The 12,722-nt window shown below is 52.6% G+C and overlaps 1 protein-coding gene across 1 annotated transcript in view; it reads left to right on the top strand.

The window, feature by feature from the left end:
• The window catches only part of CMIP (c-Maf inducing protein), a 240,195-nt gene that overhangs the window by 175,321 nt on the left and 52,152 nt on the right, over positions 1-12,722 (top strand). The window contains exon 4 of the mRNA XM_082607275.1: positions 11,115-11,276. Within this exon, the coding sequence (XP_082463401.1) occupies positions 11,115-11,276 (162 nt within the window). The remainder of the gene's footprint in view (positions 1-11,114; positions 11,277-12,722) is intronic.

Here is a 12,722-nt window from a genome sequence, read left to right as displayed (position 1 = left end):
ACAGCGTGGGCATGTAAATATATACATACATGTGTGTGTGTGTTTGCTTCTACACTTAACACAGTTCGTGGGGGTGGAATCCGTGGCAGGTCTGTTGGCTTGCCTTTGTTCCTTTTAACTGCTGTCTGGTGTGATACTGCATGTGGCTATAGTGTGTTCAGGCATTTCCCTATCGATGGGCATTTAGGGGTTTCTAGTCGTCTTTATTTTTTCTCAGCAGTTAACTGTCTTTAATCGATGTCCTGCTGACTGAGTAGCTACCATTTATTGAGCATCTATACGATTCAGCATGAAATATCACATTTAATCTTGTCAACAGCTGCAAGAGGCAGGCGCGACTATTATCCCCATTTTACAGATGAGGAAACTAAGGTTCAGAGAGGTGATATGATTTGCCTGAGGCTGCACAGCTTATTAGCAGCAGAAGTCCGAATGCAGAGGTGTGCCACTCTGCACACACCTGAGGACCATAGCAGGGTCGTGACTGAGCCTCTGAGCACCCCAGGAGTTGACAGGGGTGGAAGGCATGTGAGCAAAGGCAGTGAGGATGTAGCGCCGGGTGTGCTGAGCAGGACTGGGGAGCCCCCAGCCTCCCTAGAGGGCTGTGACCAGGCCGGAAGGTGCGTGCAGCCCCGCCCTGGGCACTGCCCGTTCCCCAGCCCCTGGGGTTAGGCCATGTGGAGACAGGAGAGCATTTCCAGAGGCTGAGAGCAGGTCCAGGGCTGTACCTATGTATGCAGCTCACGGTCTCTTCATTGACCGTGACTCGGGACAGTGAGGTGACCCTGAGGAGGGGTCCTGGTTCAGACAGCCGCTTTGACCCGGAGCAGGTTACTCTTGGGGTCTCGCGTCTGTACAGTGTGCAGGGGTCACATCTGCCACCTTAGACTGGACCACCAGGGCTGACCTCTAGCTGCAGGCTCAAGTCACCTGGAGATTTAAGCGTTCAGTTCTGTGGCGTTAAGTACATTCACACTGTACAGCCACCTCCACCATCCTTCTCTGGAACTTTTTCATCTTGCAAAACTGAAACTCTGCCCCTGTTAAACACGAACTCCCCTTTCCCCCTCCCCCAGCTCCTGGCAACCCACATTCTACGTTCTGTCTACTTTCTGTCTCTATGAATCTGACGACTCTAGGTATACCCTCCTGTGAACGGAACCTACAGTGTTTGTCTTTTTGTGACTGGCTTATTTCACTTGCATAACGTGCTCAAGGTTCATCCATGTTGTAGCAGGTGTCAGAATTCCCTTCCTTTTCATGGCTGAATAATCCATTGCATCCATAGCCAACATTTGCTTATCCATTCATCTGTCAATGGACACTTGAGTTGCCTCCACCTTTTGGCAGTTGTGAATAATGTTGTTGTGCCCATTGGTGTTCAGATATACTTTAAAATATACCAGCGCCCAAAGAACCAGATGCCTCGGCTCCACCCTGCCCACAGCAGCCGCCGGATGAGATTGGCCTGGGGTTGGACTCTGTTATTGGAATGTTGTTAAGCCTCCCAAATGGTTCTTATGCGTAGCCAGGATGGAGAACCCTGAAACAGTTGTTCTGGGATGAGTTTAGCTCAGTGCCCAGCGGTAGGAAACCCTGGGCTGTCAGCTGGCGTAATGGGGGTTGCCAACCATTGGCAGATGTGTAACCCTCATAAAAGGAAAGAGAAATGCCGGAGAGGGTGTGGAGAAAAGGCAGCCTTCCTACACTCTTGGTGGAAACGTAAATTGGCACAGCCCGTATGGAGAACAGCATGGGGGTTCCTCAAAAAACTAAAAATAGAACCACCAATGATCCAGCGATCCCACTCCAGGGCATATCCGGAAAAGACGAAAACTCTAATTCGAAAAACTACACGCACCCCAATGTTCATAGAAGCACTGTTTACAACAGCCGAGACAAGGAAGCAACCTCAGCGTCCATTGGCAGAGGAATGGATAAAGAAGATGTGATACATATATACAGTGGGATATCACTCAGCCATAAAAACGAATGAAATAATGTCACTTGCAGCAACATAGATGGACCTAGAGATCATCATAGTAAGTGAAGTATGTCATACAGGGAAAGACAGATATCATATGATATTACTTATATGTGGAACCTTAAAAAAAGAGATACAAATAAACTTATTTACAAAACAGAAAGAGAGTCACAGACATGGTTACCACAGGGAAAGGGATGGGGAGGATAAATTGGGAATTTGGGATTAACATATACACACTACTATATAAAAAATAAATAAACAAGGACCTACTGTATAGCACAGGGAACTATTATGTTCAATATCTTGTAATAACCTATAATGGAAAAGAATCTGGAAATATATATATATATATATAACTGAATCACTTTGCTATACAACTGAAACATTCTAAATCAACTATACTTCAATTAAAAAAAAAAAAAAAAAAGGAAAGTGGGCTTTGTTTGCTCTGAGCCAGAGCCCACCTCCTGACTCTTTGCCGAGGACCCTAAGGCAGCCCTGTGCTGATGGCCTCCTGAATCCTCCTGGGAATTCCCTCTGCAGCTTCTCTGGGTGTCCAGGCGGCTCCTTGTGACATTAGTGACGGTGCAGGCGCCCAGGTAGCACAGGACCAGGGGCTTCTGCGCTCGGGTGATGGGCTGGAGGCAGGCGTCAAGCGTGGACGCCAGCTTTTCCAACCCCGAGGGAGCAAGAAGGAGACAGGAGGTCAGGTCTTCCCCAGCAAGAGAAGACCTAACCGATTGCAAGCCGAGGGTAAGCTGGGAGAAGCCGCTGAGAGCAGGGGCCCCAGCTGCCACCTCCATAAAATAAAAGGATGGGAAGAGTCAGCTGGAAGGGCTGAAGCGGACCAGCAGGGTGACCAGGAGCCAGGCTCCCTGGGGTCTGCCTTGCTTTGCTGCCCACCAGCTGTGTGAGTTTCCCATAACAAAGTACCACAAACTGGGTGGCTGAAAACAACAGAAATGTAACCGCTCACAGTTCTGGGGCCAGAGGTCCAAAATCAAGGTGTTGGCAGGGCCATGCTCCCTCCACAGACTCTAAGTGAGGTTCCCTCCCTGCCTCTTGCAGCTTCTGGTGGCTGCTACACTCCTTGGCATCCCTTGGCTGGTAGAGGCGTTGCTTCAGTCTCTGCTTCCACCTTCACCTAGCTTCTCTCCCTGTGTCTGTGTGTGTCTTCCCCTGGCCTTTTTATAAGGGCCCACCCTAATCCAGCATGACCTCACCTTCACTTGTTGGCATCTGTAAAGACCTATTTCCAAATGAGGTCACGTCCACAGATACCAGGGGTTATAGGACTTGGACATACCATTTTGGGGGACGTAGCTCACAACACCAGCTGTGTGACCGCAGGCAAGGTATCACTCCCTCACTGCCCCCTTCTCTGTATCACGGGGACAGAGCAAGCATGCCTCCTAGGGAGGTGCAGACGAGGCACCTGGGGCTGGGTTCAGGAGCATCTCTCTTATCTGGAAGCTACTGGAAAGTGCAGACTCCCAGGCCCTATCCAGCTCTACCGAGTTAGAATCTGCCTTTTAACAAGCTCCCCCTGCAGGAAGTTCCTGCGTTTGCCGTGGGCTGGGAGGGTGAAAGGATTCGGTGTAGTAGCTGACAACAGTGGAAGCATTTCCTACATCTTGGCCGTTCTTTCTTTCTTTCTTTTTTTAAAGAACAGGTGTCATTTTTAAAATTTATTTATTTTTGGCTGTGTTGGGTCTTTGTTGCTGCACACGGGCTTTCTCTAGTTGTGGCGAGCGGGGGCTGCTCTTTGTTGCAGGGCTTCTCTTTGGTGCGCGAGCTTCTCACTGCGGTGGCTTCTCTTGCTGTGGAGCACGGGCTCTAGGTGCGCGGGCTCAGTAGTTGTGGCTCGCGGGGTCAGTAGTTGTGGCTCGCGGGCTCTAGAGTGCAGGCTCAGGAGTTGTGGCACACGGGCTTAGTTGCTCCGCAGCACGTGGGATCTTCCCAGACCAGGGCTCGAACCCGTGTCACCTTCATTGGCAGGCGGATTCTTAACCACTGTGCCACCAGGGAAGCCCAACCATTATTTCTGATTCTTATTCTCCTCCCTTTGACAAATACTGAGAGCACTTTCCATGTGCCCTCAGCGGTTCCAGCCACCACACAGAACAGTAAAGAAACAGACAAGGCATGATCCCTGTCCCCAAGGAGCCAGAGCTCAGTGAGGAAAACAGCCACATAGAATTTTCTCAGTGCAGTCAGTCAGATCCACGGGATGATTGGGTTTTGCCAAGGTTGCAGCAGGCCCTAAGAGCCAGGTAGGATGTGGTACCCAGCTGCAAGCCTGGCACCAAGACCAGTACATCTCCTCACCAGCCAGATGCATGGTTGCCCAGACAACCAGGCGATGCTCCAGAGACGATGAGCAGGACACTGTGCCCGAGTTTCTGCTGTTTCCTTGGAAGCAGTAATGACTGCAGGGAGACCGCCTCCAGTGGGCACTTAGGGGGCAGAGTGCCATGCTCTTCCCCCTTTTTCAAACAAATTGCCTGTCTCTCCAGGACCCGGCTTTCCAGGCAGATGTCATCCAGACGCCCAGCTGCAGCCAGTCTGGAACTGCCCCTGGGCTCAGCCCTCCAATTTACAGGGCTTCTTGTTCGTTTCAGCAGGAAGCAGCAGCATCGATCAAGGCAGAGAAAGCACTCAGGTGTGCCTCTCAGAGTGGCACGGTGGTCGGGGACTCAGGATCCAGCTACACCTGGGTCCCAACTCCAGCTCTGGCTCTTACTAGCTCCTTGACTTAACCTCTCTCAGCCTCAGACTTCTTATCTGTAAAATGAAGCTAATTATACTGCTCCCATTGTTGGATGGTTGTGAGAATTTTTATAAGTGTGCCCCCCAGAAGCACACTGGGTTGGCAGAGATGGTGAGTTACCTGGCACATTCATCCGTAGCCCCAGTGAGTCTTGAAGGGATGAGGAGGTCAGAGGCCCCCCCTGTCTAGGAATCAGGGAAGCCAAAGAAGTCACCCACTTGGTCATTCTCCCTGGGTGTGCAAAGGACATCTGGGGACAGCCCCTGTAGGCCTTGGAGGGAAAGTTGGAGGAGATGGGCAGGGTGCCGCTCACATACTGGCCCCAGCACATAGGCGTTGCCTGAGTGATGGGAGAGGCAAGGAGCATGTCACTGGTCCTCTGGGGCGTGGGTGACAGAGGGCATGCTAAGACTTTAGGACAGCCTGCCCAATAGAACTTTCTGCAGTGATGAAAATGTTCTCTATTTGCACTGTCCAGTGTGGCAGCCTCTAGCCACGTGTGGCTGTCCAGCCGCTGGAATGCGGCTAGTGGGACTGAGGAGTTGTATTTCATTTTAATTAGGTTCAGTGTTAAGTAGCCACACGGGGCTGCTGGCTCTCGTGCCGGGCACAGCTTTGGGACACCCCCTGGAAAGAAGTTGTCACAGCCAGCCCAGCTCCCGCCGGGCTCCTTTTTCTCATTGGCTCCGGGAGCGCCCTCTCCTTTAACGACGGGCGGGGGGAGCATGCGTGCTTGCGTGAGCCCGAGCTTCGGAGGCGCAGCAAGCGGCAGAGCAACCGCCCCGTCAGCGGGAGGCGTGGTGCCCGCACACTCTGAGTCACACCTCTCCTGAGAGGGGCGGCTGCCCGGTGACAGCTTGTCTCCCGTGGAGGAGCCGACAGGCTCCACTCTCCCAGGCCGGAGAACCCGGGCGTCTGTGGTTGTCTCTGCGGTATAGCAGCATTTGCTGGAGAGATGGCGGATGTTGCCCAGGTAACGCCCCCTTGCTGATAAGCAGAGGGCGAAGACTGCAGTGGAGGAGCGGCTGGCTCTTCCTGCTGGCTTTGTTGTTTCGGGAGCGGGTGGGGCTTTGTCACAGATGCCGGGAGCCCTCCTGAGTCCTGCCTGCTCTGGATCACTCACCCACAGGACTTGGTGGGTGATAAGAATGAGCGCTGCTGTTTCGCGAGGGACAGGGCTAAGTATTTATATGTATCATGTCATGGAATGGGCATGGCAAGCCTTTGATAGTGGTTGTTCTCATCCCACGTTGCAGACGAGGAAAGTAGGGCGCCAGTAATACGCTGTAAGTTCCACGAGCACCGGGAGCTGTCTGCTTTGCTCATCATTGGTATCCTTAGGACTTAACTCAGTACTTGCCACACCATACTAGATGGTTCCTGGTAACTGTTGTTGGATGATTAGATAAATGGATGGATGGACGAGTGGATGGATGGATGGATGGGTGGATGGGTAAGTGAATAGGTGGATGGGTAGATGAAGTACAGCTTAGATATGAACGGAAGTCTGCTGACTGCAAAGCCTGCACTCTTAACCACGAAGCCATACTGCCTCTGACGTTTTTTGATGTCCTCCACCTACCTGGGTTGGGATGTTTTCTTTAACACCTTAATGAAGGTGTAATTTACATGGCATAAAATTCACGTATGGTAAGTGAATGCTTCAATGATTTTAGTAGACTTACAGGGTTGTGCGACCATCACAATGCAGTTTCAGAGTATTTCCATCATCTAAAATTGCTCTCATATCTGTTTGCAGCCTAATCCCTGTTGCCACCTCCCAACCCCAGGCAATAACCGTTCCACTTTCTGTCTCTATAAATTTGCCTTTTCTAGGCATTTCCTATAAAAGGAATCCTCCAATAAGTCTTTTGCATCTGGCTTCTTTCACTTAGCATATTCGTGAGATTCATCCATGTTTGTAGCACATATGAGTGTTTCCATCCTTTTTACTGCGAAATACTATTCCATTGTCTGGATATACCATGTCTTGCTTATCCATTCATCAGCTAACGGACATTTGGGTTGTTTCCAGTTTGGAGCTGTTATGAATAATGCTGCTATGGACATTCATGTGCATGTCTTTATGTAGAGTCTGTTTTTCTCTTGAGTAGATTTCTAGGAACAGAGTTGCTGGGTCATATGATAAATTTATGTTTAATGATTTAAGAAACTGTCAACCTGTTTTCCAGTGGTGCTGTACTGATTTACATTCCCAGCAGCAATGCACAAGGATCCCATTTTCTCCTCATCCTTGTCAACACTTGGAGGTACCTGTCTTTTGTTTCCAGCCAGCCTAGTGGGTGTGGAGCAGTATCTCCTTATGGTTTGAACCTGTGTTTCCCCTGATGGCCCCTGATCTTGAGCTGCATTGTGCTCTTACTCCTTGGCTGGGTGGGTGGGGTTCGACCTTTCCAGCCATGGGTTAGCAAACTTTTTCTTTAAAGGTCCAGACAGCAAATGTTTGGGGCTTTGTGGGCTACATTTGATTCTGTTGCGTATTCTTTTTTGTTGTTGTTTTTTTCCCCTTAACAACCCTTAAAAAAAAAAAAGTGAGACCATTCTTGGCTTTCTTACACAAAAACAAGCAGGGGGACAGTTCCAAGGTTCCTGTCAAAGGAATCCAGCGGCCCATCCACTCCAGAGATGGCAAGAGGTCACCCGCCCCTTCTGGTGACATGGGCTCAGTGGAGGGACCATAGGGCAAAGCTGACGGCCGGGCTCCTGGGAGTCAGGGTTCCAGAGGCATCCCCAACCCAGTCTCACCATGATTCATCACCAGACGAGCTCAGCAGAGCTCCTGGCGTGAAATGTGCTGATTTGTCACCCAAGGCAGAGTGACTAGGTCCCCATGGTCCTGGGCAGGCCTCCCTCTGTCCTGTGGCTGCCCTGTGCAAGGGCTCAGAGCCTCTTCCGGGAGCCAGCCACCTGCCCACACCCCACGACCACGATGTCACAGCTGCACCGCCCCCCTGCCGCTCCCACCAGCTCTCAGAGCCTTGGAGACATGTTCTAGCCCTCATCCCAGACCATCAAGCGTTCTTGCTGCCTTCTTCCCAGTGTCTCTTGGTGAATCCGTGCCTCCTCTCCACCATCTGCGCTGGCCCTGACCCATGTAATGGAAAGAGGGAGACCTCTGGGGTCCACCAGAGCCGGTTTGTACTTGTGAATTGCCCCTTTCTAGCTGTGTGACCTTGGGCAAGTCATGTCACCTCTGGGCCCTGGTAGTCTTGTGCGTAAACAGGAAACTAGAGCCTGGGGCAGAAGCTGCAGACGCCCTACCTCTTGGCGTGGCTCTGCCCTGAAGGCTGCTCAGTGTAAATACAGTGACTCTGCCCCGGGGGCACGTCTTTTCCTGGCTGTGGGAGCATTTTGGCCTGGACACAGGGCAGCCAGAAGTCCAGGAAGTTGGTGGGTAAACAGTGCCGCTTCCTTGCTCCTTGGGTGGGTCAACTCTAGGGCATGATCCACACTGTCTCCCAGAGGCCCCCTCAGGACTCAACCTCGTCCCCACAGTGGTGGCGTTGCCTGTTGCCCAGTCCTAACACTTGATGATGCCCTGGCGGTGATTGGCTGCCTTCTTCTCCCGGTCTCACTCTCACCCCTGCACTGATGCGTCCCCCATCACCTCCCCAATAAATAAACCATCTGCACTCGGGTCCTTGTCTGCGGTTCTGCTCCCAGGGCCTGTGGCAGGTCCCCAGCTCCTGGGGTTGCTGTGAGGGTGGAGTGAGCTGATGCCCAGAAGTGCTCCGCACAGTGCCTGGCGGGTCGTTAAACGTTAGCCCTTGTCAGCCCCTGGGAACTTCTGGTCTTGAGTGCAGCCTCTGTGACCACTCTCCTTGGGACGCTTCTTAAGCAGGGGCTCGTGGGAAAATCTGTTGACCTCCACAGCCTGTCAAGGGGGCTCTGTCCGTGAGCCCGAGGCTGGGCGCGCCTGTGAAGGGGCTCGCTGGGGCAGGCGGCGCCCGATGGGCCCTTTCACCTGGGCCTCACTGTCTCGGCGACATCGTCCGAGTGTGGGTCCTGAGGACTTAGGGGCCGAACTCACGGCCGCCCCCCCCCCCCGCCCACAGGCGAAAATTAACTGAGGGCCAGCTGGAACAATGCTTACCAAAGGTTAATGATGGCTATTTCTAGGTTGTGGGATATTCGAGACCTTTTCTCATTTAACCTCTTCTTTGTGCTTTTCAGTGTAGTTTACATTTCTTACAGTGAGCATGCCTCGTTTTCACGAAAAGAATGAAGTCATTATTCTTTCAAAAGTAAATAACTTGCAGCTGATTACAAGAGAGGGCGCTTAAAGTGCAAACCATATTCCAATCTAGAATCTACTGTGGGAATACACGGCTGTGCGTCCTTGTGGTTTCCTTTGGGGCTTAATATGCAGTGAGTTTCTGTGACCATTTCATGGTCATTTAAAAATTAAGCAATTCTCTGGACCCAGAGCAGAACCGCAGTGTCTGGGACTCAAAGGAGCGTTCATCTTCGGGGATGGGCCGGCTTCTTGCCTTGGGAAGTGTCTCTACCGCTTCAGACTTTGGGCACTTCATATTTGTATAGCCCTGGTCATGCTCCTGGCTCACAACACCAGGCAGGTAACTGGGACTGAGGCTGGTTACGGTCCCAGGGGAGCCTCAGGCGGCTAGGTGCACCTCATCATGCAAGTCATGGGGTCAGCAAATACTGCTTGTCACCATCATCTCCATCAACAGCGTATTTATTATTCACTGAATACCCACCCCAACAGAAGTTGCCATGCGTTTCTTCCAGCCCTTATAGGACCTAAAATGATAAGTAGATGTTTCTACTCTTTCCGGCAGAGAGTGTGTGGAAGGAGAGAGAGAAGGAGGGAGAGGCAGACTACGGAGATTTACATAAGAAAGATCTGGGATGACTGAGGGGAAATAAACTTAGGTGTGAGTTAAGTAAGTGGGTGATGGTGGTGGCACCGGGGTATGATTAGCAGATAAGAGGCTCCAGAACATCAGGCAGTGTGGGAAAAAGATGGGAGAAAAAAACGGGATGCTGTCTGTATCACTGTGGGTTGTCCATTTCATTCCTTGAAAGTTTTTCAGAAGAGGCAGGTTGAGTATCGGAGTTCCCTTTGGGTTATGTGGTTGTGCTGTTTGGAGTCCGCTTCTGAGTATAACTCCGTACAGAGAGGGGACCACCTGGGTCCAGGATTTATAAGGCTTCCACATTGGAAGAGGCCACAGGGTGTTTTCATGCATAATTTACAGAAGAGGAGGCTGAGGCTCCGTAGGTGAAATACTTTATGGGAAGAACCGGGCCTGTCTGATCCTACAGTTGACCTCCTGTTCCACCACCGCGCCTCACTCAGCACAGAGAACTACCCAGTTTGATGCAGAATTTGTCCCCCATGTGCTTCATTTTAGGCCTTGGCTTCCAAGCCCCTTTGTAATTCTTAACTCAGAAACTAAGTGACTGGGGACACGCTGGTGGCCTACAAGCTTCTCTTTGAGCCTCGGGGCCAGTGGGGGACCCTCACCTCCTCCTGCCCTCTTTCAGACTTTGGTTCAGAGATTGTGACATGTCACCCAGCTGGCTCAGTGACATTAAAATTAGGTTTTCCCCAAGGAGCAGAGTCCTTAATGAAGTTTCTCCAGTTAGAGGGAGAGATGCCCAGGCACGCCGGGCGGCAGTGGGGCAGGCCGCTGCGGAGCCCGGGGAGCGCAGGCCGGGACCTCGGCCTCAGAGAGGGCTTCTGTTTCCATGATGTCAGAGGGCGGAACCAGCCCGGCCTCATATGGACAGAGCCCCGGCCGCTGCCCCAGCCGCTCGCCAGCTTTGGATGCGGAGGTGAGAACGCACCCGTCTTACTCCCCAGGTGGAAGCTGAGGACCATTCTGGGCTCAGTCCCCACCTGGCTGGAGCTGAATTCCAGGCCCCAAGCCTGTGTGTCAGGTTTCTCAGCTGAGCACAGTCTCCAAGGGGACCTCTTAGGGTCAGGGTGAGCAGAAACAGTGCCTCCAACGCAAAGAAAGTGCCTTTGTGGACCCGGAATAATGCTCCCCCTTCGTATTGCGTTTGAATACTTGGGGAACAAGTTTGGCAAAAGATATAACCTGGAGGATAAATAGCTTCATCCTTTTTTTTAAGTCATTGGAAAAGGAGTGGAAATTACTAGCGTTCAGGAGGCCTGGCTGTCTGCAAATGCAGCCTTCGACTTGGGGCAAGACTGTCCCGTCTTCGGGGGTCAGATTCTGATGGGGCGGGGAGGGGTCCAGACGTGGGGCCTTTCACATCCAGGACGTCTGATTCTTTGATCGTCTTGTATATTGCGCCCCTGGCCTGTTAATAACACGTGTGGGTCTCTTTTTCTCTCCCAACCAGAAAAAGATTTACAAATACAAGAAAGTCCTGAGTAACCCAAGCCGTTGGGAAGTCGTCTTGAAGGAGATCCGAACTCTGGTGGACATGGCCCTGACGTCCCCCCTGCAGGATGACTCCATCAACCAAGCCCCACTGGAAATCGTCTCGAAACTGCTCTCAGAGGTAACGCTTCCCCTTGGCTTGATTTCGCACTCTGCCATCCCGTTCCCCACCCACGCACCCCCCGCCACTTTGAAGTCGGCTTCCTTTACACCTGCTGAGTACCACCGGGTACCAAGCAGCAGAATCGAATTTGAGTCTGTGTTGTCTCCCTTTTGCGGGAGGAGGTGAGCGGTCCCCCAGCGACACGAGGGAGTTGAGAAGGAGGTTTGCCCCGGGTGCTTACAGCTGAGTGGTTGCCACCCTGCTGTGCCCCAGGACTGGATTCGAGGGAGGACATTGTGGGTGCTGCTCTTGGGCCCGAGCTGGGCTGGCGATGGTGATGATGGCAGCTGCTTTCAGAATTCTCTAGTTCGTTCCTGAGCGGGAACACGTCCGTGAAGCCCCCAGACTGCCCTTCCTATCCCCATGGCGTTGGCCCGCCTCCGTCTCCCCCTGCCCCGGCCCCCACCAGCACTGGAGGTCCAGGCAGATGTGGCTTTCCACTCTAATCACCCCTCACAGCCCATAGCTATCCTTCAACTCACACAGGATATTAAAAGTCGAGAGATTTCACAACAACATAGGAATTTCCAGGTTCTCTTTAAAAGCGATCAGAAAATCCAGCAGCAGTTTGCAGCTGGCTGCTTAGTGCCACCCATCTGAGCCATCGGCTTTCCCAGGCAGCCCCACACTTTGAGTGTGTGCCATGTGCCAGGCGGTGTTCTGCGCACTTGGATGAAGATGGTCCCCTGCCCTCCTAGAGCTTACGTTCTGGCAGGAAAGACAGTGGGACATGAGGCTTTAATCCGTCATTTAGGCTGCCCGATGGAGGGCGAGGGGTGCTCGGAAACATCTCTCCGTTTACTGTGTTCCAGTGCTATTTTAAGCACTTGACAGATATTAATACTTCTCTCATTTATTTGCCTGCCTGGCCCTCTAGGGACACAGGGGTTGATGACTCCCGGTTTCAGCTATGCGTGGCCAGCAGAGCTATCTCTCTGTCCCTCTCCCCGGGGAGCGGCCCCTGCTCCTCTGGCTGCCCCGCTACTCTTGGTGGCTTCTCCCACCCCCCCCTCGGACTCCGGCACAAGTTCCCTGCTACCTAGAACCTCCGCCTTCTCTGCAGACCCAGGCTGGTCACTGCCCGTTGGTCCAGGAAACTGGCCCAGGCCTTCCATGTCTGCTGAATAGAGAGGGTCCCTCGCCCTGCGAGGAGGTGGGAGCGAGAGGTAGAAAGTGGGTGGCAAAGGAGCAGAGGACGGTCTGTCCTCGGGTGGGAGACCAGCGTCGTCCCACGGAACAGTAAAGACCCCGGTCTGAAATGAATCACGGTCAAGGTCTGGGATTTGAGGCCTGTGCCGTACGCCCGGCCTCGAGTCCAGGCTTCCCACCTGAGCGGGAGGGGCCTGTTGGCAGGCCCGGGGCTGGCTTCTCATCTGGAGAAGGGGAAGCAGCTCGCCCTCAGGA

The sequence above is a fragment of the Mesoplodon mirus genome (assembly GCF_964341445.2).
Source record: "Mesoplodon mirus genome assembly, chromosome: 19".
In the NCBI taxonomy this organism is placed as follows: domain Eukaryota; kingdom Metazoa; phylum Chordata; class Mammalia; order Artiodactyla; family Ziphiidae; genus Mesoplodon; species Mesoplodon mirus.
The sequence above is the reverse complement of the archived record's forward strand: the minus strand, read 5'-3'. Positions and strand labels throughout refer to the sequence as shown.